Source organism: Astatotilapia calliptera, chromosome 7, assembly GCF_900246225.1.
Source record: "Astatotilapia calliptera chromosome 7, fAstCal1.2, whole genome shotgun sequence".
Classification (NCBI taxonomy): domain Eukaryota; kingdom Metazoa; phylum Chordata; class Actinopteri; order Cichliformes; family Cichlidae; genus Astatotilapia; species Astatotilapia calliptera.
This window is the reverse complement of record NC_039308.1, coordinates 41,863,280-41,889,840: the sequence shown is the minus strand read 5'-3', so window position 1 is coordinate 41,889,840 and position 26,561 is coordinate 41,863,280. Positions and strand designations below refer to the sequence as shown.

Genomic DNA, 26,561 nt, shown 5'->3' with positions numbered 1-26,561 from the left:
CACCTGCGACTGTTCTTGGTCACTCGTTTTTAGAGTCACTGTCTAGGCTTATGTTTCTGTAATTTGAGGTCATCACATTAATGACCCCCTGACTGAATTGTCAGTTTGAATGAGTATACCAGTTCAACCATATACCACTATATGGTTGACAATAACATTTGTTTTGGGGGGTTATTTAAACATCGTGATGTCTATAGTGATATTTTCTCATATCGCCCAGCCCTACTTAGTTACCTAATATATAATCAAACAATAATAGCTTTGTATACAGTCTCACCTTCTGAATGATCTTATTGCCAACAATAAAATGAAATATACTACCTGTCTTGTAGTCTCCTCTGGCCTGCCATCATGTTTTCCTCCTTCCAGCCGCTCCACTGGGCTGCTGGAAGGAGGAGCAGAAGAGGGACGAGCTCCTCCTGCAGCAGCCAGGGTGGAGAGAGGAGGTCTGGCTGAGATGGCAGGTTTGGGTGGCAGGGGGCCAATAGGACGCTCTGGGAGGGCGGGCTTTGGAGGAAGGAGAGGATCTGGTTGAACGGGGTGCAGAGATCTGATCGGATGCCTGGGATCAGCTGGGAAGCAGGGTGAAAGGGACATTGCAAGTGTTCCCAGTTAGTGCCCATAGTTTGGACAGATGTTTAAAAGGATGTAGATTATACACAGAAAGCATGGCATACTAGTACAGAACTTCCTGTGTTCTCATATCACAGGCCTAGATACATCAGACTGGTTACACTACAGAAACAAGTTTATGATGTCACTCACTGTCCAGTGTCCCATGTCCACCAAAACTAAAACCTCCAAAGACTAAACTTTGCTGTTTACATATAGTACATTACAACGTGATATCCAGACTATGTTCAACTTTATTATAAAGCATTATAAAGTTGTTCTTTTAATACATATGATGCTGAGGCTGGGTGTGGTCTGTGGCTCCGCAGACAGAGCTGACAATGATTGTTTAATCCTGCCTCTATTATTTCAGTAGCACGCCGGCACCTTGGAGGGGAGGTACGAGCTGACGCTGGGATGGGTAGCGGGACAGCTGGAACCACATGACAGTCTGAAAAAACAAACTGTGTAAACAAGTTCACTCTGTAAATAAGGACACTTGAGCCACATCGTTTGTGCACATCCCTAACCCTAACCCTAGCACGTGCTGGGTCCCTGTAACAGCTGAAGAGTGTTACAGTGGCACCCAACATCCCAACACATGATGTTAGACCCATAGCCCGTGCAGCAGATGCACGTCCTGGCTCAAATGCACCAGGAGCAGGCAGCCGCACAGCGTGAGCAGCTGACTCATGTACAGAGTTCTGGTAAGATGCCAAGGGGGTACACGGCAGGCTATGGTGGACTCGGGCTACACGCAGACCTCAGTCCACCAAAACCTGGCTCGGCCGGGAGTGTTGTTGGAGGCAATATTCATAGAGGTCAGATGTGTGCATGGGGACATAGACCGCTAGAAATGAGAAACAGTGGCAAATGCATAAAGTTACGGCTGCAGTTATCTTCCACCCAACACATCCCTTAATTCTGGGACAGAATTCCCTGTGCAAGCGGATATTGCTTCCAGTGGATTATGCAGCTCAACATCCTGAAGCAGTGCTGCTGCACACCTTTTCTGCAAAGGGTGTGGCACAGGCACAAATTCACCTCATTGGTTGTGCATGTCTGACTGTGCTGGGGTCCTGTAACAGCTGACAAGTGTTACAGATCCATATTTCAATTTTTTACAAAATACGTGAAAACTGGTCGATCATCACTGACTTCTTCATGCTGGTGCATTGTCCCACACAGCAATACCGTGGGGTTTTTGTTTTTTTTTGCTGAACTGGCTCTTCCAAGCTATAGATTGAGATTATAATTTATATGTAGACATGAGCAAGGAAATATTGATACCTGATGAAGTGGACATAGTCCTGGGCTTCATGTATGTGGGAGGTGGTTCAGGTTTGTCAAGAATAGCACCTGAGGGACAGTGACAGGACAGTAGAAGACAGTGAATATTACGAATAATATGTGAATCCTACAGCTTATCACACAGCTCTAGATGGCAGATCTTAAAACAAGGATTAGTAGTGATGACTCAAACAAAATAAGAAGAGTGATGGAAAAAAAACAATATTTATAAAACTATATGAAACACATAGACTCAAATGTTCTGTTAAAGAATTAAACTAAATTTGATTTATAACCATGGTTGGAAGACAGTGTGTTACTTAATCAGAATAGTTCAATTTGAGTTCAATTCAATTTTATTTATATAGCGCCAAATCACACCAACAGTTGTTTCAAGGCGCTTTGTATTGTAAGGTAGACCTTACAATAATACATACAGAGAAAAACCCAACAATTATATGACCCCCTGTGAGCAAGCACTTTGGCGACAGTGGGAGGGAAAGTGGATGGTAAGTTATAAATGACAAATGGATTGGCCTTTACGTAGTGAACTTAAAGGGCATTACACTGCACACAACACTGAGTTGCACACTGACAACCACACACACAAACACACTTATACACAACATATATTTTTTATGATAGAGATATTTATGCAAAAACACTTACCATCAGAGTTGGCCTTTCTCAGCTCTTCATCTTTATTCTGTAAAAGAGGAATTAGTCTTATTTTTGTCTTATGTATTTTCGTGTAGCCAGATCTTGCTTAAAAAGGAGATTTGAATTTCAAGGCCCTCCTGGTTAAATGAAGGTTAAATAAATAAATAAAAAAGATAAATATGAGGTAGTTGGGATTTTACTATTCACCTTTGTTTTCTCTTCCAACCATTTTTGTCTATTTTGCTGGTTTGGGTCATTCCAATAAAAGCAGTGAAAACTTGAAAAAGTTGAAACCTGTTTTTCATTGTAGTAACTTTCTTGTACTCTTTAAAACAAAGTTATAATTTAACGTCATACTATGAAAACTGACCAAGTTACTGGTTTTCAAAGTGCACAGGTATGGGCTGCAATTTGGTGCTTTTTGCTCTATATTTTCCAGCATTTTTGAACCAGATTATCCACATAAACATATTAGGGCAGAAGAACACAGGTCACCTACTAATCAGAAGGTCCCCATCTGCTCCAGTCTACATGCCAAATATCCTTGGGCAAGATACTAACCCCGGTTGCTCTCTGATGCATCCATCAGAGTGTAAGTGTGTGCGAATGTTAGAAAGTGCACAGGAAAAAGTGCTTGTGGTGTAAATGAGACAAACTGTGTAAAGCACTTTGGGTGTTCAGATAGAGTAGGAAAGCATTTTCTCAGTGTCAGTGTGAAAACTGCCATTACTGCTGCTTTCTATTCCCATTAATAGCACTAGCCTACTACAGAGGAGTGGAAATGTCTGTTAAGTTAAAGGTAATTTTAGATCTACATATTTCTTTGAATCATAAAACTATGATGATATACTATTTAATTACAAAACTACTGGGACACTGCCTGGCTGCCTGGTAGGATGATGACAATACTCAGTCAGCCTGTTATGGCTCAGGGGTAAAAACTGTGAAGTTTCCACACTCATCTGTAATGTACGTTTAATGAGAGTAGACTCAATGAATATGGAAAAATTGAGATATGTGGTTTTTCTTAAGACATTCCAACCTATCATCCATTTTCTTAATCAATCACTCATTAAATGGGAAAAATAATTGAATGAGACTGAATCACTTTTGTTTTCTGGCAAACTTTCAAAATGGGATGTGGGAGAATGTGTGAGGAGTGTTTCTCACAATTTAAAAAGATAAAAAATAAAAGAGGTGCGATAGTCCTGCATATAAAATATTTAAGGCAAACAATGTTCAGATTAATATGTTTACACACACATGCGCACTCCCCCATTTACCTGGCTCATCTTGGTTTCAGCAGGTGGAGTTTTGGCCACGCCCATTCTGTGCAACATCACCTGAAGCTTCTGCTCAAAACTAGATGTGCTCTCCGAAGCATGTTTCTGAAAGACAGTACAGAAACACTTAGAACAATAACTGTTCCCTCACACACACACAGGCACTGGCTTGGCTTGGTTCCGTTGGTATTATTTGAAAACTGTCAATATAAAGATTGAGAGTAGAGTAGATGTTTTATGAGAATGGGCATGAAGCCCTACTAGAATTTTACTAATAGTATCACTGTGTTAACACACGAGCACAGCAAAGACGCGACTGTGTTGTTGTACTGGTCATATCCAGGCGACGAAAGTGATAACGTGGTAAATTTATCATAGCAACAGGTAGACCTTTGAGGAAGCATTTACTCTGTATCAACAACAAATAGCATCATTTACAATATAAAATGGGAGCAGGTCAAAGAACAGGGAAAGGTTCTACCTTAATATGCTAAGATTAGACTTAAAACAAGAGAAATTCAAAATAAAGGCTTGTCTCTGACATTAGCTTTTTTAGAAACCTTGGTTCCCATCGAGATTCATCTCATAATTTACTGTTATTATGATGTTACAGGTATCACAAGACTGACCTTAGTGGGTGTATCCTTGTCATCAGTCTCTAATCCCGTCAACAGTATGAGACTTTGGCTCTTTCCCTCTCTCAGTGCCCTCTTGGTCACTTTTAGTCTCCTCTCTCCATATGGAGTCCCTACCAGCTGCTTGTCCTGCTCAGTCAGAGTGCGAGTGACCACAGGACTGGGCATGCGAGCTGGCAAGACAGGAGCTGCCTCTTCCTCCAGATTGGAAAGTACAGTAGTCGTGAGATCAGGGCTTGTTGTGATGGTGGGATACAAGGGAGTGGTCTCACTGGGTGGCATCATCATGGTTAACGTCTGGGCAGGCGATCTCTTTTCCCGCACATCGCCTGCAAGATGTTGGCTGGTGGCGGAGATTCCTTCTGTGGTGGTGGCATCATTAGAAATGTTAGCATCCTCCACTGACCTTGCCCCTCTCTCCTTCTCTCTCTCCTTGTCCCTCTCCCTCTCCCTCTCCCTTTCTTTGGCCTCACGGAGGGGTCGAATGAGGTCTGCAATGGAGGTCCTTTTGACCTTCACCCCTTCTCCTCCTCCTCCCTCTCCCCCACTTGCCTTGGTGGCTCGGGCAACTCGAGCCCTCTTGAAGGCGAAGAAGTCACCAAACTTTTTCTTGATATTTTTGGTGGGAAGTGTGGTGGTGGTGGTGGTGGTGACGGAAGAAAAGGTGGATGGAATGGAGGTAGAGAGGGGTGGAACATCAGTGGATGTGAAGGACATGTCAGTGGATGCATAGGGTGAAGTGAGAGTGGTGGTAGAGGAGGTGATAATGTCAGACGTAGAGGACAAGGGGGTTGAGACTGAGGGGGTGGAGCTTGACTCTGGGGGAGTGGCTTGGGCAGGGTTTGACTCCTCCCACTGGCCTTTTCTGCAGCAGGAAAACAGCAGAAAGAGCAACAGACAAGAAGAGACATTCAGTACTACAACTACTGGTACAGGACCAAAGACATGCTGAGCTCAGGCACACAGCTAACATGCATGCAAACATCACACAGGGCAAAAACAGCTCCAACAGATTGACAAAAAACCTGGAAGCTACGTCTGGACTTCCATGTAATATGCTTAAAATTTGCTTCACCCGTTGGTTAAATAAATACATATATTAGTCCAATCATGGCTCTGGTCCTGAGTGGATATGAGCCCGGTCAGGTCTATGTAGTTTTGTCTTTACTTCGGGAGAGTTAGCTTAGTATAGAGAAAATGAAGGACGCTAACACCAAAGGGAAAGACATTTGTTTGAAGTTCACACCTGCTACACCAACATAACATGTTGTTGTCAACACAGCAACAGAGCTGTTCTGACCTGGTGCTGCTAATGCTCAACGAAAGGGTTGCAGAAGCCTGGGTTTGAGTCCATCCCAGATCATGCCCTCCACATTATTCCACGTTGCTCTCTTCCTACTTTCCTGTCTGCTGTGTAAAAGCTAAAAATGCTACAAACTGCTGTTCTGACATGGCAATTCTGGTGTAATGGCTCTTATATGGTCTTAATTCAACCAGCTGATTCTTACATTTACTGGAAGAGTCGATTTTTTTCAATCACGGATGTTTACATTAAGCCTGAGTAATAATTAACATGTAAATCGCACACACGGAGTGGTCAGGAATCAGGCTGGGTCAATCTGATTTACTGGTGTTCAAAATGCTCTAGTGAGAGTACTGACAGAGATTTGCATAGGTGTGAATGTGAGTGCGAATGGTTGTCTGTCTCTATGTGTTAGGCCTGCGACAGACTGGCGACCTGTCCAGCGTGTGCCCTGCCTTTCGCCCTATGGTAGCGGGGATAGGCTCCAGCCCCCCTGTTACCCTGATAAGGATAAGCAAAAGAATGTGGATGGATATAATATATTGTATTATTACATTTAATTGAGTCTGTTTCTGTAACCACATAATTTCCTTAGGGATTAATAAAGTATTCTGATCCTAATGTGACACAAAATAAAATCTTGCATGTGTACAAGTTGATTCAGCTGCCAGAGCTTTAACAGCATGTCACAGTCTCCTTCAGTGAATAGAGCTGCCTCAGGTGTTACCATGTTTAAGAGGCAAGTTTGGATTTGAGGATATTTAGAGAATTGCATCCTGACTTAAGACCAGAATGGGCTCTAGTTACTACAGGAACATATCGGTAGACCCCATATACATTGAGGTCCAAAACACTTGTAGGCAGTCTGTGATGGTATACCCTAAAGACATATCTCCATTTGAAGGGAAGACTGGAGTGGGGGGTGAGATCATCATTGTCCCCGCTTTCATAAGGATTCCCACGGTACAAAATTAGTAAGATAAGGCTGACTTGCACAGCAGAGTACAGTACAGAAATGATTATGTTTTGTTTTAATTGGCTTTGTTTAGCCAGTTTTATTTCACTCAATTAAGTGTGGATGAGTTGCTGTCCAACATTTAGTCCATATTCTCATCTCCACACTTTCTCGCTGCCTCCTCTCCTCTTCGTTATAGCCAACATTAGCAAAGTTTCCACTGACACCCTGTTGGCCAACAGCATTAGAGGCAGTCGGTGTTAACCTGGGGCCCAACTGATCCACACTGGTGCAGTGGTAAGCACCATTGTTTCAGCAAGAAGGTCCCTTGTCTGAATCTCCTGATCTCTGGAGCTTTTCTGTGTGGCACTAACCAGTAAATCTAAATTGTCTGTGGGTAGATAAAGTGTAGCACCATATGGCTATGATTAAATATACCTGGGCACCTTGAATAGTCCGTATATTACCAAAGCACAAACCTGTAGTCATGACATCACATTTAACAGCTGTGAAGAACACAGCCTCATTACAACCACTTCAGCAAATGGACGCTGAAAGAAATGTCAGCTGTCTGTGAACAGTAATTAAAAACACTAACACTAAAAAAAGAATCTGGTATGAAGAATTTAAAGGTTATTGACCAGCAGTCTGTGGATGGCTGAAGAAAGAGCGCCACCATCCCTGTATACGGATGGGGGACTCGCCCTTTACATAACCTGTCATGCCATTGCCCCACACCAGTTATATTAAAAAAGAAAAACAGTGAAATACAGTTGAAAGCCCCGGATGTCATGATCTGAGTTGATTGTGTTGTTTTCTTTCCAAAACTCCATCTCCTTAGAGACTGTGTCTGCTCCCAGACCACCAAAAACAAACCAAAAATTAGCAAAAAACATTAAAATATCACAAAGGAAGAACAATATTATCAACAACTGCACCAAAAAGTAAAACAGTGAAATGTGGATTATTAAACATTATGTCTCTGTTTTGAATAAATAATGGATCAACACACCGATTTACTCTGCCTTACAGAAACCTGGTTAAAGCAGGATGATTATGTTAATTTAAATGAATCCACACCCCCGGGTCATTCTAACCATCAGAAACCTCGAAGCACAGGCCGAGGGGGCGGTGAGAAACTCTCTGAATATAACAGAGTTTCCTTCACTCCATCTTATTAACCAACCAAAGACCCAGAAAGTTTTATTTCATTTAAAAGACCGACGCTTAGCCTTATCAACCCTAGCTGGATAACCTAAAACTGGAAAACTTATTTGCTGTTAACTATCGTCCACCTGGTCCTTACTCAGAGTCAGTGGGTCTATCTGATCTCTTAGACTTTTTATTTCATTTAGTGCTCATCTATAAAATAATTATTGTGGGGGATTTTAATACCATGTAGATGTAAAAATGACAGCCTCAACACAACATTTAATCTATTATTAGACTTAATTTGATTCTCTCAAAATGTAAAATAAACCCACCCACCACTTTAATCACAGTCTAGATCTTGTTCTGACATATGGTATTGAAACAGAACATTTAACAATATTCCCTGAAAACCATCTTTTGAGCTTTTGAGCCAAGCATACCCTTAAACCTAACCTTATCTGGTAATGCCGGATGGTTGCCCTCCCTGAGCCTGGGTCTGCTGGAGGTTCCTTCCTGTTGAGAGAGAGTTTTTCCTTCCCGCAAGTACTTGCTCTTAGGGGGTCGTCCGATTGCTGGGGTTTCTCTTTATTATTCTAGGGTCTTTACTTTACAATACAAAGCGCCTTGAGGCCACTGTTATTAGGATTTGGTGCTTTAGGAATCAAAGTGAACTGAACTGATTTGTTTTCCTTGCCTTCTTAGTGTTCCTTTGTGTCAAGTTTCTGAGAATATGTTTAGAAAGTTACTTCCTGTTTTACTTTGTTAGGTCACATATTTCTCTTTGCACCTGCCAGTTACACGAGTTTCATTTCACAAAAATATATCTGAATAAGATCTGATACAATCCTCATGACTGGGTTAAGACAATGTCATCAAAAGTATGGATGTTGGATGAAATGTGCTCGACTAGGGATCAAAATGGTCCAAGGGAGAGATGCCTGTCATTGTATTCTAATCACGTGTGCTTACACTATGACTTCGTCATTACTGCCCATAGTGTTCGTATGGGAGTCAGATGAATATTTTCTGTGTTACAACATTGTAATTATATGTCATCTCTGTAGTAGAACAAAATCTCTACTGAGTCAGGTTTGAGATTATCAACGGATGAAAAATAAACAGCCATAGTTCCCTGTCTTGGGATTCAAAGGGAGTTTTTTCCTCTTTTCTCTTTTCTGACAGGTTGTCCTCACACTTAGTGTTTCTAGAATTTAAATACCAATGATCTAATCAAAACAATTGCAAAAGACATCGTTTGATGATATTGTGAAGTGGAGGGGATCATGGAAGGTATAGTCCTGAAAACAGCTTTAAAAACATTTAACTTTGTGATGTTATGACAATACTGTGTGCAGTGGGTGCCTAGTGTGAGTAATAGGGAAAAAAAACAACGTTGGCAGCATTAGTCCAAGCTCAAGGAGCACCACTTCATGCAGACTAAAGAGCTGTTAGGGTGCAGCTTATAACATTTATAGGGTCACTGATCATCTGTACCTGTAAGCCAGCTATATGACTTAGGAATATATTACCTAGAATGTCAATATAGAGAATTTAAAGATTTGGAGAATTTACATTTTTGAAATTCAGTTTACAGTCTGTTTAATACTAATTTTCTTGTTGAAATTTGCTGACTGAAAAAACAACACAATAAGGAAAACTGTCATAAATCTAATAACCTCAGGTTGTCATAATAACCTTTATTTAATCTCCTCCTTATCCTTTCATTCAGCTCGAGAAAACTGTGTGTACACCTCAGTCATCACATGTGGTGTCTGGTATTCATGTACAAATATTGTGTGTGTGAAATGTTGTGTGTGTATATGCATGGTTGTATGTTTGTATCTGACTCAGGTCAATGTATTTATTTGTGTATTTAATTATATATAAGGAAGCCCATAGGCTTCCACAGTAGTGGTTGCTAGTCTTCCTGGGGTCCAAGTCATCAAGTATAATCTAATAAAACATTACACAATAAAGCAGATGTAAAGATGTCCACATGATTTGGCTCTTACATCCACAGTAAGGTTTTACAATTGTAAAAATATCAGCATGCAAATATCAATAACATTGAGGCACAATACAGACGAATCAAAAACAGGTCACAGCATTGCCCTCTTACAATATTTACAATAATTCAAAACTGTGTAAATGGACTTTTAATTTTTTTTATTATGAATAGTAGCTAGTTCTCTAATTGCATAAAGCAGTTTGTTACACTTAAAAGATGATCTAAATTTGAAACAGAGAGTTTCAAAAAATTAGTTTTGGCTCGAGGAATAACTACATTTTTTCTTAAAAATCTTGTAGCATAATTGTGTATTTCATCTGGTTGACTTTCTTTGATCTCTACTCATTTATCCTGATCATCATCATCATAACTCCAGTTAAGCACTGCATTTTGGTAATAGCCAAATTAACTATATTAATTTTTCAGCAATAGTAAATTTCAACTACTTGACAGTATACGATATACTGCGATATACTGCTGAAAATTAAGTAGTTCAATTTTAAATTCAAGTTAATAATTGGTGAAGAGTAATGCATTCCTTGTGCATGTGTGTGTGTGTGTGTGTGTGTGTGTGTGTGTGTGTGTGTGTGTGTGTGTGTGTGTGTGTGTGTGTTAGGTCAACTCACAGTGCATAGTCAGGGATGATTTTTTTGGTGAAGAACTCCTCCACTCCTTCATCCACTCTGCCCATCTCCTCACTAGCTTCATTCTCCACCTTTGACACCGCCTCCTGTAAGCAATACAATATAATGTACAGTATGCAAACCATGCATTGTGTGTAGCTGTGCTTGCATTTTCATTCTCCTCACTGTCAGACAGACACCAGGGATTTGAAGCCTTGTAAAAAAAAGGATCATTTTTGTTGCCACCTAGGGGCACACCGATAATGTGTTGGCTAAAAAACAAACAAACACATTTTCTGTTAGAAATGAAGTAAGCTAACAAATACTAGGAATGTCAAGCCGTATCTTTCATGTGGACTTTCCACAGACTGGTTGTTGCACATAATCTGTACACTGCCTCCATCTGACCACTAAATGCAGACACACAGAGCCTGGGGTGGAGCGGACAGCGAGCGGGCTTAGCATAGTTGCCTCTTCGTTCAAACCTTCACGTTCTAAGTTTCTCTTACAGTCCAGTGACATGCAGGACAGGCCTGCGTATCACTGGACTGTGGGTCACTGGGTCGTGATTCTAAATTGAACATTAGTATTGATGTGAGTGTGTGTGGGAGAGCTTCACAAGTAGTGGACTAAGGCTGCTGTCAGAGCATCAAGAGCATCTATGCACAGATGTCTTTAGGAAAGTTGTTACAACTGTTACAATCCAAGTATCAGGCCACTCCTGAACCACAGGCAACATGAGAAGCATCTTTACCTGGGGTTGACTTAGAAATCATGCTGCTAGAGTGTGGAATAAGAGTGGAGAGGCACCGAATCCAAGAGGTTTTAAGTTCAGTGTAATGTTGTCTGCTGGTGTTGGTGGTGGTTGGTCAATACTGTTTTTATATCCAAAATCAACACAACTATCTACCAGGATATTTAGACCACTTCATGCTCCCATCTGCTGACAAGCTTTATGGACATACTGACTTCCAGCAGGGCTTGCCATCTGTCAACGGTGCTGACTTTCTGTGGAATTACTATAGACTATATAAAAGCTTACATTTTGAATTAAATGACAAAAAGAACCCCAAAAAAACAAACACTGGAAACAATGAACATCGAATGTATCTCTTTTTGTATACTTTTGCAGCTTTTATCAGTTGTCAGCCTTTTGGCTAAGATCAAGTGTTCTTATCACTGTAATATCTGATAGGCGCCAGTTCGAGGGCAGCGTATTAAACACTTCTTCCGTTCGCTCCACGCATCAAGCCCGGTATTGTCGCGCTTCTGGAAACACTGCCCAATTTCCACAATTTCACTGTACATGCAGTTTGACAATCAAGGGTTATTCTGCTCTTTAAATTATTTTTTAAAATCTTCAGTTTTCCCATAAACCAATCAGATCATCACCTGTTTGTTTCAAAGTCTAGCTAAAGGGTGAAGTGAATTTATCTGGAGTATGATGAAGCCAGACTGAGAAATGCTGTTCATTGTGAGCCACATGTAAGAGATTTGTTCATTGTGCATTGTCATGTAGGTGACCATGTACTGTATTTACCACACTGTCATATTCAATCAAAGGTTTTCTTCTCTCTGATAGAAGTCGTATCAAAACATCGCCTCAAAATTGAGTTAAATTAAACTCCATATCAACCGAACTCCTTTGTCATTGCTATTAGTCACTAAATTTCATTGCCATTCCATGTCAATTATAGGTCCCATATTGCTACTTTTCTTTTCCTGTGTGTAGGTCCCTGAATTCGTATCATGTCCTAGTCCCTTCTTTCTCTTTTTATTCACCTTTTAACTCTGCATTAATTTCTTACCTGGTCATTCAAAGTAAAAGAGTATAATTTTGCAAAGAGCTTCTGTTCCTCCTACTTTGATATTGTTACTGTAATTATAAGGATTATAAAGGGAAATCCTACCATGTTGTATGAAATGAAAGTACTGTGTCTTAAAGAAACATTCAGTTAATTAGCACACTGCTGTAAGTTCCTCATCCTATTCAACAGTCTTGAAATGCATTCTTTTAATTTCCCATATATTCTAACTTTATTACAGTTCATGTAGTCTTGATTAAAATACAACTATGGAATCACTGTGCATTCCTATTGTAATCTAACATGACTATTCACTCCACACATTTCAGCTATTCTGTTGAGTTTTGAAATAGACTGTTCATACATTTGCTGTGAACTGTGCAATAACAAGCTGCACTTCAGGACAGCTCAAATTCTAACTAGGTCAAGCCCACTCTGCACAAAAAAATACTTACAATAGTAGGATTGCAGCAGTGTTAAAACAAAGTATTTTTCTAATCCCTTCCATGTTGAAAATTTAATTTAACATTGTTCTTTCTGTACATTGTACATGTGGCAGCACATAACAAAGGATTACCTTATAAAAAATACACTCCCGTTAGTTGTGCTGCACGAGTACAACAGAAAAGCAGCTGGATTTCAATGAAAATTTTTTAGACCTATAAGCTACACTGTTACAATCGAAGCATAATTCACTGCCTAACAACAAAGCTGAAAAGTAGCATTTTGGCTAATAGTAGCTTAATGTAGTGCTGGGGTGTGTCCAGAGGGAGGACGTGGGGTGGCACACCCTCACCCAAAAAGAACATGGACATGTAATGGTAAACCAGTTTCTGCTCATTTGTCTTTGCCCCCTCCCCTCCAGCTTTGCATGCCTCCACCCCCTCCCACAAAACAGCTTGAGAAATCTATCCCAACAGCTAAAATCCAGTGAGTTGGATAAATACTAGGGCTGCACGATTAATCGTTAGAAAATCGCGATCTCGATTCATACTTATGTGCGATCTCATTTCCAAATGACAACGATTAAAAAAAAAAAAAAAAAAAAAAAAAAAAGACGACGACGATTGTACCGCATTTTGATCCGGGACGTAATCTGCATGAAAACAAGCGCTCACTCTTCCTGCTCAACAAATGACAAGGGCGGAGCCTTATACCACGTGATACAGAAGCTGTGCCGTGTGATGCTAAAATTAGCAGGGAAAAAACAACGGAGAGCACGTCAGGGATGACGAGAAAGTGACAGGAGAAAATCCGTCCCTGTCAACCACCCAAACATCAATAACGGGAACCTTATACAGCGCTTCATTTAGGAAAATGATCAACACCCTAGACACACGCTACACAGTGCCGTCCCACAACTATTTTTCTATTGTTGCACTACCTGCTCTATGCACGCAGTGTCGAGCAACGGTGGAGACGGAATTTCAAGCAGTACAACATTTTGCGGCAACAACAAAACTGAGACATTTGTTGTTTTTATGTTTATTTATTGTTTTTATGTTCAGTCTCAACTGTTACGAAGTTGATGTGCAGTTAATAAGTGCAATAAATATTTATACTGGAAAAGAAAATCGTGAGAGAATCGTGATCTCAATTCTAAGCCAAAAAATCGTGATTCTCATTTTATGCAAAATCGTGCAGCCCTAATAAATACTATCAAATTCCCTGCCAGAAGTGGCTTCCTGGAAGTGACTGAATGAGACACAATAACCTGGTGGCTGAGGTGACAGCTGATCAATCTCCCCCTAGACTGTGGATTCCTGTATGCCTAATCCTCTCCAGCAATCACATGGAGTATGTATGTTTGGATATTTTTGATGCTTTTGAGACTCTGTTGGTTCTTGGCTAAAACACAATCTCCTAATTCACTGGGCATCTCAAAAAGTAATCAAGTCTCCACTCCCATGACATGTGTCTACAATCTCCTTCTCCCACAGGTGAAGTGTCTCCTAGGGTCAAGTTTCAGACTCTTGACCTATTCACTGTTCCATCCATTTACCTTGGGTAGGTCTTCTAAAATGACCTAGCACTTAACTTTACCTACTAGTCGCGTCTACAGCCTCTCAAAGGCCGAATGAAAGGAAATGGAGAATTACATTTATGACTCCTTGGCAGCAGGAATAATCCATCTATTGTCTTTCCCTTGAAGCTGGACTCTTCTTTGTGGAGAACAAGGCCGAGACCCTCCGTCACTATACAGATTTCAGAGATTTGAATCAGATAACCATAAAGCAGCTACCCTTTGACATTTTTTTCTTCTGCTTTTGAGCTGCAACAAGAGCCACCATCTTTACAGGCTGGATCTCCATAGCACATAGTGGTCCACTTCAAAGAGAGAGATGAATGGAAGACATTCTCATCCCCCAAAAAAATGGTTGCAAAGATTCCTGGAAATTGCAAATTTTAATCGTTGTTTCATCAGGGACTTTGGTAAGGGTCTCCAACAGTCCTGTTCCAATGAAATCTGGAAGCAGAGGGCGCTTTAAGCCTCTTTTCCATTAGTACCTACTAGGGCTGCCACGATTAGTCGACTAGTCACGATTACGTCGACTATCAAAATCGTCGAAAACTAATTTAATAGTCGACGTGTTGTTTGAAGCTTTGTAAGATCCCAAAAGATGCAGGATTAGTAGGATTTAAGAGTGTAATAACGGACTGAAACAGAAGATGGCAGCACTGCATGTACAAGGATGCCAGCTGCCGTTAAACCCCGAAGAAGAAGAAGCTGTGTCCGGTATCGTAGCTGTGTCCAAATTCAGGAACCGCATCGTCCTGTGATCGCATTTGTAGGCCAATTACGTTACAGCGACACGACGAAGACTGTCCAAATTCGAAGATTCCGACAAATGCGTCCTTCATTTCCCCAGATTTGAAGGATGGGTCGGGTGTATACTTCGTGGCCCAACCTATCCCAGAATTCATAGCACGGCCCAGCTCCGTTTCCAACAATGGCAGCAGCTAGTTAGCTTTAATATTACTCTTATTATTCTTTATGGGTCACAAAATAAACGTTTAACATATTTTCAGGCAAGAATGTAGCTGTGTAAACTTCAAATATCTGCTCAGCTTATCAAGACACCACATATTTTTAAAAGCGCTCCGACATTTTCGGAGACGTCTGTTACCCACCAGCTCGATAGCTAGCTAGGGTTCAAGGCACACTAGAGCCCGTGAGAACACCGGACTCCCGGCAAATCATTTTCAAACCCACCACCGTCTTTCGCTATTCAGGTTAAACATAAACATTCTTTGTTTTGAAAATAAGGGATTTTCATTAGTTTTCTGTATTAGTTAATCTTGAGCTCTGTTTTTCCCAGCACCGCTGAGTTTTCATTATTTCTATTTCTAATTTAGATTTCTTGATGTTATTATGTGAGTGCCCTCATGTTGTATTATCCTTTCTGTCTCCAGTCATATCCCCATATCTGTCATGTCTCTCTGTGTTCTGTCTCTGTCTATGTTCCCTGTCTGGTCTAATTAATACCTCTGTAGTCCTGTCCCTGTGTTCATCCCTCTGTTCTGCCCAGTCTGTCACGTCTCCATGTCTCAGTCTCAAGTTCATGTCTTAAACTGAGTCTCAGTGTGTGTTACTTCTTGTTTTCTTTTGATAGTCTCTTGTCTCATGTGTGTGATGTTCAGTTTTTCTAATTATAATTCTGTTCAGCTGTGTTCCCCCGGTGTGTCCATTATCCTTAAATAAACTTCTGTGTATATACAGTCTGGATCTCGCTTTGTTCGTTGCCGTGTACTCCCTAATTGTAGGTGAAGTTGAATGTGTGATTTTTGTCAGACTTTATGGCATTATTGTGATGTCATAGGGAGTCGCATTGAAAAAATAAAAAGTGTGTAATACAGCTCTCGCCATGCCCTTTCATATGATATATTACTCAATATGGTTTTTCAAGGACAACTTTGACTTTGGGCATTAACAATGAAGATGAAAGTCAAATGATTAACCAACCTGGGTCCTCGTGTCCCCCAAAGTGCATTGTTGTGAAGTTTGAAGACCATCTATAAAAATGTGTGGTTTTTTACTGATTTTGGCATTTGGTGTGACCTTGACCCTATTTACAGGGAGAATAAAGAAAGAGTGGAAATAAAAACTGTTGTTGTTTTTAAAGCTGAGTTTGCTAACTTCCCTTCCTCTACACAGCTGTTAGGCTCAAACAGATAATGTCCACTTTCCTATTGCAATGAGGAACAGTTAACTAGGAACAGCTAGGATCATCTGACCTAAGAAGTGATTGGTTTTTTTTCACTTTTGCAACACCTTGGGCTAGTTTTTAGCTGTAATCCTATCACCGGAGGTCAGCTTTCCACGTGAAGATGCAAGTAGTAGGAGTGATGAAGGTAGTGAAGGTGAATGAGTTTAAACAAGTGGACAAGCAATGGACAGGGGACAGGAGAAGTGAAGAAGAGAGTGCAGGCAGGGTAGCATGAGTGGAGACAAGTGTCAGGGGCGATTTGTGAGAGAAAGATAGCAGCAAGAGTGAAAGGTAATGTTCACATGCTATGATATATTGCTTGAAGACAGTGGCACTAACAAAAACACAGCACGCATATCTGGAGGTGGCAGAGGTGAAGACGCTTAAGTATTCATTGGGAGTGACCAGGAGACAGGATTACAAATGAGTACATCAGAAAGACAGCTCAGGCTGAGCATTTTGGAGACAAAGGCACAGCTGAGATGGTTTGGACTTGTGTAGAAGAGGGATCGTGGCTATACTGGACTAAGGATACTGAATATGGAGCTATTGTCAGGAGCAAAAAAAAGAGCACCTGTGTGTTAACTAAGAGCAATATCAGACAAGAACTATGTCCTTGATAACACAGCATTCAAGGTCGTTTATAAGGGCCCTTACTTTAAAAGTGCCCTTTAAAGTAAGGGCACTTTTAAAGTGAGTGCCCTTACAGCCCCTATGCTTCCCAACACTGCACCTACATAATAACAACATTCATCGTAAACAACAGCAAAGCTATTTTCGTGCCATACTCTCTAGAGCAAAACTGTTCCTTGGAATCTCTTAGTGATAATTATGTGTGGAAATGTAGATTATGGAGAAGTCTGTGCATAAATAAACAAACTTGTACTTATATTTCATGCTTCTAATCTTACTGAACACTCAAAGTGCGTTTCCAACTACATCCCATTAACCTATTCTCACATACATTCACACAGCAACTCTCACCCGCACTCAACAATGGACACATTATTAAAAGGAAAATCTTTTATGGACTGAATTTCAAAAATGCTTAAGATCAAGTAGAAAAAAGACTGAGCTGTCAACGTGGTAGCTGTATTCACCAAACGATGCCCAAACTGCAAACTAAATCGAAATTGCGAGCCTACAATTATGCCTGGAATAATATATAAGCGTTCCAAAGCCATTACAAAGGAAGGTTTTCCTGGGCAAAAGTATCATTTATCTCTATCCATTTTTTCTTATCAGCCAGAGAAAAATAATGATCCTTTCTTTCATTTGTTGCCACTTCTTTTAAGCCACCTGTCTCATTGTACTCCCTGCTAGCGCGGTACTATAATGGTACACTGCCACAAAAGCTCTCTCTCTCTCTTTTTTATACACAGTTTATTCCAAACCTCTTGAGTGGGCTCGTTTTTACCTCCAAATTCCCTCCTTGCTTTATTTGATAGGTGCATTTCAGTGGATAATATGCACCTGACAATAATAATATGATAATACAGATTTTCCAAAGGTACCACTCTTGTCCTAAATCACTTTGCCACCTTCCTTGTCATGATCTGGGGGAATGGCTGGAAAATTCCATGAGGCTTCTGAGTTTCCTTGGTCTCCACCCCTGGACGGAGCCATCATCTCTCCTGTAGTCCCACACACCTGGAGCTGGTACTCAGGTTGAGGATTTAGATTTAGACACAGACTCTCCTTCACTGCCACTTCGTCAACTTTGGTAATCTGCTCCAAGTTCCATGCTCTTGTCTCTTGTTTTTTGTTTACCTTGTTTTCCTGTGCCACAGTTCACCTGGACCTTCCATGCCAGTTTCCTTCAGCTCCAGTTCTTCTTGGAAAACCTCTCCATTCTGGAACGTTCTCTGAACCTCACATGCCTGCCCTCCAGCCATCTCTCACCATCTCAAATGCAGTGGAACTCAGGTCAGCCTTTACCATTACTCACCTGGATTCTCGCCGCCTTTTCCTCAAAGCCAAACTCCACCCTGGCTACAAGTAAGCTATACCACTAATACTCACCTTCTCCAAGCATCCTTCACTCCACCATCATCCTAACCCCCTTCCCCTCTTTTCTCAGATGTGCCTGCTTTGCTTCAGTTGATCCTGTAAATTCCCAGTTTTCCCTTATTGACCCACGGCCACGCTACTACGCCACCCACGCCACGCTCCTGTCTAATCCATGTCTCACTTTGCCACGTACTAGTCTCTGCTTTTTCAATAAACACTGTAAACTATTCTTGCCATCTCTGCTGTGGTTCTCTGCATTTGAGTCCAGTTTTGCTATCGGCCTACAGCCGTGTTGTGACATTTCTGGATCAACTGACATGCTTCTACCTCTCTGCTACCAATATACAGTACAGTGGGAGGTCTTCCATGTGCCAGATCCTTCTATGCCTTGTGTCCTAGCCATCTGTTATCATACTTACTTAACAATTATCTTCATAAAAATAACTTAATAACTCCCATTGTTATGGAGACAGTACTTGCATTGATGCAATTTGTCTCCAAGACAAACAAACTAGTAGGACATTGGTAGTAAAAACTGGTAGGACCTGGTTTTAACCCCCAGATATTTGCCTTCAAGGACTGACCTTAGGACCATCATGGATGATGGGGATCTAGGGTGTAAGCAGCAATAATGCTGTCAATAATGGTTATAGTACACAGGACCTCATTTTGGCTCCTGAATAGACTTTGGAACTGTGTCACTTCTTCATGGTTTAATAAGTGTTTTATGCTGAATCACTTGAGCATGATGATATTGAGAACCTGTGTAAGACAGATGCTTCTAGCTGCACAAAGAGATTTTGTTATGCAACAAAAATACCTTTTCTTTTACTAACAGCATCAGTCCATTATTCTGAGGCAGATGGTGTATCAAAATCATAATCCTAAAATAAAAATACTTTACTATACGTGCTGCCACAAATATAAAATTTGTCAAAGGCAAGAAAGACAATATAATATCAAATGCATGTCCTGTATCTGTAAATAGCTAAGCCTATCCCCACAGGCTCAAGATGAGCTAGAAAAGCTGTCTGACAGAATACAGAAAACAAATTCCTGTAAGAAAACAGTCAAACCGAATAGCAGCACATCGTTTCCCATTAAAATTATACTGATATTACAGTAAACAGTGTGTACTGGGCAATATTTACTCTTTTCTATAAAATACCATAATATACTGATGTTGATAATGATGTTAGCAGCAGAGAGGCGCCTCAAATACAAAACCTTAGGCCTCAGTTCCACAGGCCTAGAGACTGGTTGGTGACTCCCTGGCAACCTATGGTCACTAGGGAAAAATGCTTGTTCCCTAATTGATTAACAAATGGCTTCTCAAGCTTGCTGACAGTCACTGGGTAAAATCAATTCCAAAGAGATAGAGATTGTAAAGAGCCCATTTTGAAAGACAAAATATTTTGACTGACTTAGAATAGAATAACTTACAAAATGCACTTAACTGCTAGTTTTGGGTCATAATGAATGGAGCATCAAGCTTATCAAGAAAGTGTTCACTGTGGTTACAACATAAGGGAGTCAATTACCATTTTCCCACAGGTTTTGGGCACTTCCACTTTTTGTCTTTGCTTTTCAAACGTTAGGTCCACCTGTTATAGTTGTTATGGTCCACAAACATATTGCAGGTATGTGAGGAGAAGGAAGTTAAAAGTCTTCTCCTAACACTTCACTCTGAGAATACAGGCTTGTGGTTCCTACACTTTCCAGAACAAGAATGGGAGGCAGAGCTATCAGAACCTATTCTGTTGAACCAGCTCCTGGTTGGGAATCAAGACACAGACACGCTCTCTACTTTAAAGATTAGGCTTAAAACGTTTGGTAAAGGTTATAGTTATAGGATATAACTATAACCTTTAGGCTTGGCTGGACCAGGATGTTTCAGGTAATCTTAAACATCGTCAGGTATGCAGCTTCACACACACACACATACACGCATATATATAGATAGAAAGATAGATTTTTATGTTTTTTATTTTTGCTAACTTTTCAGATGTTATTTATACTAGCCTACATTTTTGCCACCTCTTAGCAAACTGGCATATGGTACACTACATAGCAGGAGAGCTTTTCACTTCATATAGCTGGAAGAAGACTCTTTTTGTTATCCAAAAAGTCTTTTTCTATTTAATCTCAGACTGTAAATTTCAGGCAATTCACTGGAATCAGTTGAAATTCATCTGAATGAATTAATTAAATAGCATGTGCTACATTTTCAAAATAAATACTAGCTAACTGATTTATTTTTTATTATTGTGTTAATGTGTGCAAATTTAAAAAATAGAAATAAATTACTAAACATACAGACAACAGGATTCATTATCCAGGTGTAAAATATCTGGGAAAAACCAGATCTTCTACTAACACAAAACAAACAACTGACAAAACAGTTTAAGTACAATGTCAGTAAAAGTTACTTTGGAGAGTGAAGGCAAATTAGTGATTAATTATGTTACTATTAAAAAATTACTTTAAAAACCTGACTAATAAACAAAAGAAATGGGGAGAGTTATATGGACAGTGAACAACAACAAAACAAAAAACTCTCAGATCTGGACATAATGTTTTTGACACACTTGCTGCCCTAACTGTTCTCATTGTGACTGGATTGAAATGAAAAATCAAGGCTTACTTTGTAGCATTACTGTAGTTTTGTTTTCACAGTGCCAGATTAAATCGGTTCAGCCTGGTTGGAGGGAAAAGTTTAAAAACTTTCAGCTTTAACATCATTTTGAGCTATCTGATCACAACATTTTGGTGACCTTTAATTTTTGATGTGTGAATTAAGACAAAAACAAAAAAAAAATGGCTCAAATGGGGCCACAATAAGAATATATTTTATTTTATATGGCATCACCTGGGCATCCAGCACTGCTCTGGGGAAGTATACAGTTTCTGGGGGGTTTTCACTTACTCGGACAGAAAGGACGGCCTCCAGGACTACCATCTGTCAACAGCAATATTGTCAAAATAAGAAGTATTCTGTCACAGAATGATGCTAAAAATACTTGTGTTTTTAGGCTAAATTATTTCATTTTTATAACTAGGATGCGCTATATGTCTCTGAACAGAGACCATCCAAAATGCTGCAGTGAGAGTACTAACAGAACACGTCACAGTCTACATTAGCTTCCTGTAAAAATAAGAATTCAAAATCCTTCTCCTCACATACTAAGCTCTTAATGACTAAGCTCCATCATACATTAAAGAGCTCATAGTACCACATTATCCCAATAGAGCACTTTGCTCTCAGAGTGCAGCCTTCCTTGTTGTTTCTAGCTTTGCAAAAGTAGAAAAGGAGATAGGGCCTTCAGATTTCCTCCTTCCTTTCCTTTCCTTTCCTTTCCTTTCCTTCCTTTCCACTGTTTGTTTCCCAAAGCCTCCGTTTGGTTTGGGAGACAGACAACCTCGGTTTGGAAATTTTTGATATAAAAACAGGGATACCTCCAGTAACCCCTCAGTTAGACCTAAAGCTCTCCCAAGATGCACTGCGCATCTCTCCCCTACTCTTTTATCATCCACTCCTCATGCATGTGTACACTGTAGTTTGTGCTTCATCCTCTCTGTAGCTGCCCTCTCTCGAGTTGCCACCTGCTTCCTCACAGAGCATCATTGGATTTCTCTGTTTAATGCTGTTGTCTTGACCGTACTATGTTAAATTTTCTGTGATGTGAATTGGTTCTAAATAAATAACAGATTAATTATTGAAAATGCATAAAATGCAGTTCTGTTGTTTATTCTTAAGATAATACAAGAGCAATCCCATTTTGAAAAACTAGAAGACATTCGAGTGATTAAAAACAGATCCAGTGAATTTGTGATGTTTGCTATATCATTTTCCTGCAAATGACTAACTACTATAAATTACTGACTCATCAAGTGTTAGGGAAAATATTCTAAAACACTTCTTCAGTAAAGACTCAGAGAAGAGAAACACACAGAACTTCTTGCTAGCAAGGGCAGCCTCCAGACTGAGACTCGCACTAAGAAACTGCCCCAATCTTTATTTATACTTCAGTAGGTGTGTGTGTGTGTGTGTGTGTGTGTGTGTGTGTGTGTGTGTGTGTGTGTGTGTGTGTGTGTGTGTGTCCTGCTGATCAAAGGGTCATGAGAGCACAAAAGGTACATCCTTGGTCAGGAAAGGGGGTAGTCTCCCCCACCCTACATAACATGGTGAGGAAGTCCAGCAGTTCATCTATATGTAAAGAAGCACTTAAACTAAAACAGACATAGCTACGTTAATCCTGCCGTAAAACAATAAAACAAGGTATGAGCTCTCATGCTCCCAGACGTGGGGGTGCATTCCTGGGATGCACCCCAAGCCTGCAGCCTGTTAGAGATCACACACAATTAATTATATGCCTCTAAGTATACATGGTTGAATATTTCCTAATACAAATAACTACATGCAGTATTCTACCATATGCAAACTTATATCACTAAAAGATTATACTGACTACTAAATACAATTTTCCATTGACATCAAGAGTCCAAGCTACCAAAATAACTGGCAAACATGGCATCCACATGATTGAAAACAGTGCCCAGTAACCACATAATGGACGATAACTACAGAAATTCTTTATTCTTGCTTTTCAGTTAGAAAATATCGCATCGTGTTCAAGCCACTTAAGTAGTTTTAGAATTACTAAAGCTGGTAAGCTGATACCAGTAATGACTAGTAGTTCTGCCAGCATCTGCTGAAATAAGCTGTCAATTAATCAGCCTTTTAACTAGCTATCACACTGACTTGTACTCTGGGACCTGGCACACTAAATTGCTGGAGATTTCCAATCCACACGTGTTGGACCAGTTGCATTTTTTTCTCCTTGGAATAATCTCTAACATTGTTCAGAGCTGCAATGCATGAGTGAAAATAGCTTTACAAAACCAATAATATTGTAAAAAAAACAAAACAAAAAAACCCACCATTTTCCAATGATATCTACAAAACAGCCCATGTGCAGCTTCGTATAAAGTTAAAAAAAAAAAAGGAACAAAAGAAGACACAATTCATACAAATAAGGTCACATCAGATGAAGAGAATCCCCCTTTTCTTTGCACTTAGTAACAGAGAAAGACCCCCACTAATGTGAAAACATGAATAATTGACTTAGTGAAAGCATTCCCAAGACACACACACACACACACACACACACACACACACACACACCGAGTGACAGAGAGAGAGAGAGAGAGAGAGAGAGAGAGAGAGAGAGAGCAAGCATTGGGAACAACCCAGGGAACACCACTCCCAAAACCTATGGGCCTGTTCTCCCACACACACTGTGCACAACTACGTGGGGGGAGAGAATGCAAAGATAAAGATGGCTACCATTATTACTACAAGAAACAGAAATTACAAGCATAAGCGCTAGACAGACAGACAGACAGACAGACAGACAGATAGCTAGCTACACAGATAGACAGATTCCCCCTCCTTCTCCCTATCCTCCTTCTTTCCTGCTAATTCTCACCTTTCTGCTCCTGCATCCTGTTACGGTTATTTTCTACTGTGGCTGTAATTTATGACCATACATTCCAGGCCCTCATAAAGCCCATGCACTGTACGCAGCCTATGTGTAAATAAAAAAGGGTCCGTTCTGCATTGAAATTCTTCTATATGTATGGCTCTGTATGCATCCTCACAGTATGTGTGTGCGTGCGTGCTTGTCTGCGCTGTCTTTGGCATGTGTGTTCTTACCTGAGGCCTGGAGGAAGGGGGTTGCGTATGTGTGCGTCGTGGCCTTGGTCGGGAGGCAGTGTAGTGCCTTAGAGTCTGTCCCTGGGTGGGTAGAGGCTCCATGGGAGAAACAGTGTATCCAGATCTGGGGAAGGGGCCCGGGCTGGGGCAGCAGCCAGGGAAGGGAGCCTCTCGCCTGTGTAAGCCTCCGCAGCCAGCTGCCTCCTCCGTTGGAGCTTGAGCGGAGGAGTAAAAGAGGGGGAGACTGGGAAGAGGAATGAACGATGCTCCTCTCGCTCCTGATACTGCTTCTGCAGCATCCGCTGCTACCACCTCCCCCTCCCTCCGCCTACTCCCCCTCTGTCCTGGGGGGGAGGGGGACGGGGAAGTAGAAGGGGAAAGGGTGGGGCTTGAGGCTGTGAGTGACAGGGATGTTGCTGTTGGTAACCAAGGCAGGCCACACCTTCCTCCTCCGTCTTTCTCTCCAGCAGCTCCTCCCCACTCTCTCTCTGCTCCTCTGTCCCTGATCTGCTGCTCCCAGTCCGCATCCAGGAGACCTGAGAATGAAATAAAGCAAGTGATGAAAAACGACATTCAAAATGAGATGATGAAAGAGAAAAGGCTAAAAAGACTGAGTCTCCAGACCACGGGATAAACAAGCATTTGCTGGAATGTACTGTGTGTGCATGGGAATATCTAGGCAGCATTGAGAAAAACAAACAAAAAAACACTCAAAAGTTTTATTCAGTCGAAAAAGTGATTTGAAACTGAAATTCTAACTTTTGCTACTTAAAAAAATGAAAAAAAAAAGTTTAAAAAAATGAATTAATTGAATTGAATGGGTTGCTTTCATGCATTTTTTTTTTTTTTTTTTTGCAGTTTTAATTTTTCACCTGCTTCAAATTAATTTTTTCAGTTTCAGTTTCAACCCTTTTTTCATTTGCAGTTCATTTTTTTTTCACTTTTAGACTTTTTACCCTGATTTTGTGTTGTGTGCGTGTATCAAGGGGGAGGGGCGGGCGGAGACTAATGATTGACAGGACGTGTTTCTTAAAAATTAAAAACAAGCATTTTGGTTGAAGATGGTCACCGCTCCTCCACGGGATGATTCTGACACCAGCCAACAGGTAGGAAATACGGTTGATGATTATCCTATGATGGACTATATTGACAGGCGAATGCTTCTAACATACTGACATACAGTAAGGTGGGGGAAAAAATTAATACAGCAACAAGGAATACTGTTATCTGATTGGCTGGTAGGTCACTAACCCGCAAGAGTTATGAACTCCAGAGAAAAATCTAAGAATTCCGCGTTCATTTCTGTATATTACAGTAAAATCAGAATCCCACACCTTAATACAGCTTTAACCCTATTATATATATGGAGTTCATAGCTTTTGCTAAGAACAAAAACAAATAATTTATTCACAAAATCACACAGACAGTGGACGTCTGGATGTTCTCTTATCTTTGTGTGTGTCAGATTTTATTACTTTCAAAACTATCAAGCTACAGGACAATGGATTGTGTCATTGTGAGCTGAAATATCCTAACTCACCCCACTGTTTTCTACTTTCTTCCCTCATCATTTAGTTTCCAACAAGAGTAACTGATAATGGTAATTATAAAACACCTAAATGTAAAGAAAATATTTGGTTGGGCCTCTTTTACAGATAAAGGTCCACAGATTTGAAGCATTCTACCACCAGAAATGAAAACATTGACTGATTTTATAGTTTTTAATCCAAAGGCAAAATTATGACTTAAACAAAGGGAAATCTGTGACCACTGAAATGAGTCTACTGTCCTTCTTAACTGTTGTTCTTTGAAGTTTGCATCTGTATTGGTTGATGTTGTTCTATAATTTTTGTGTTAGTTACTCTACTGGTTTCTGTATTTGTATTGTTAGGTTGTGTCTTAAAAATCTAACCAGGGACAAGGTCTGCAAATTAGTGGTTATTAATATTCTATGGTATCAGTCGTGTTTTATTTAAACGCAGCAATGTTAATATATGTTGTCCCTGCTGCATAGATAAATAAATTCAAGAATGCAAATCGTCCTCTCCTCCATCTTCTCTCCATCTGATCTCTCCTGTGGTAAGAGTCACTGGTGTGAAAGTAAACAGGCTATGCTCCAATTAACCAAACAGTGCTGCATGTCTGCCACAGAATAGTTCAGCATGGCACAGCATATATGAAGAATACAGGATGATACATGTACATGAGCTCAGATGTAATACTGGGCAGTTTGTCACCAGATTACCTTTATACAGAATATGGCTGTGATACCATTAGAATAGCATAGAATAGAATAGAATA

General features: G+C 40.4%; 1 protein-coding gene across 1 annotated transcript in view; it reads right to left on the bottom strand.

Moving 5' to 3' along the window:
• carmil2 (capping protein regulator and myosin 1 linker 2) overlaps nt 1-26,561 on the bottom strand; it is a 62,936-nt gene that overhangs the window by 9,818 nt on the left and 26,557 nt on the right. Inside the window, exons 31-37 of the mRNA XM_026174824.1 lie at nt 24,261-24,796; nt 10,525-10,628; nt 4,475-5,345; nt 3,846-3,950; nt 2,572-2,608; nt 1,903-1,971; nt 322-572 (exon numbers count right to left, since the gene is read on the bottom strand). Coding sequence (XP_026030609.1) covers nt 322-572; nt 1,903-1,971; nt 2,572-2,608; nt 3,846-3,950; nt 4,475-5,345; nt 10,525-10,628; nt 24,261-24,796 — 1,973 coding nt within the window. The remainder of the gene's footprint in view (nt 1-321; nt 573-1,902; nt 1,972-2,571; nt 2,609-3,845; nt 3,951-4,474; nt 5,346-10,524; nt 10,629-24,260; nt 24,797-26,561) is intronic.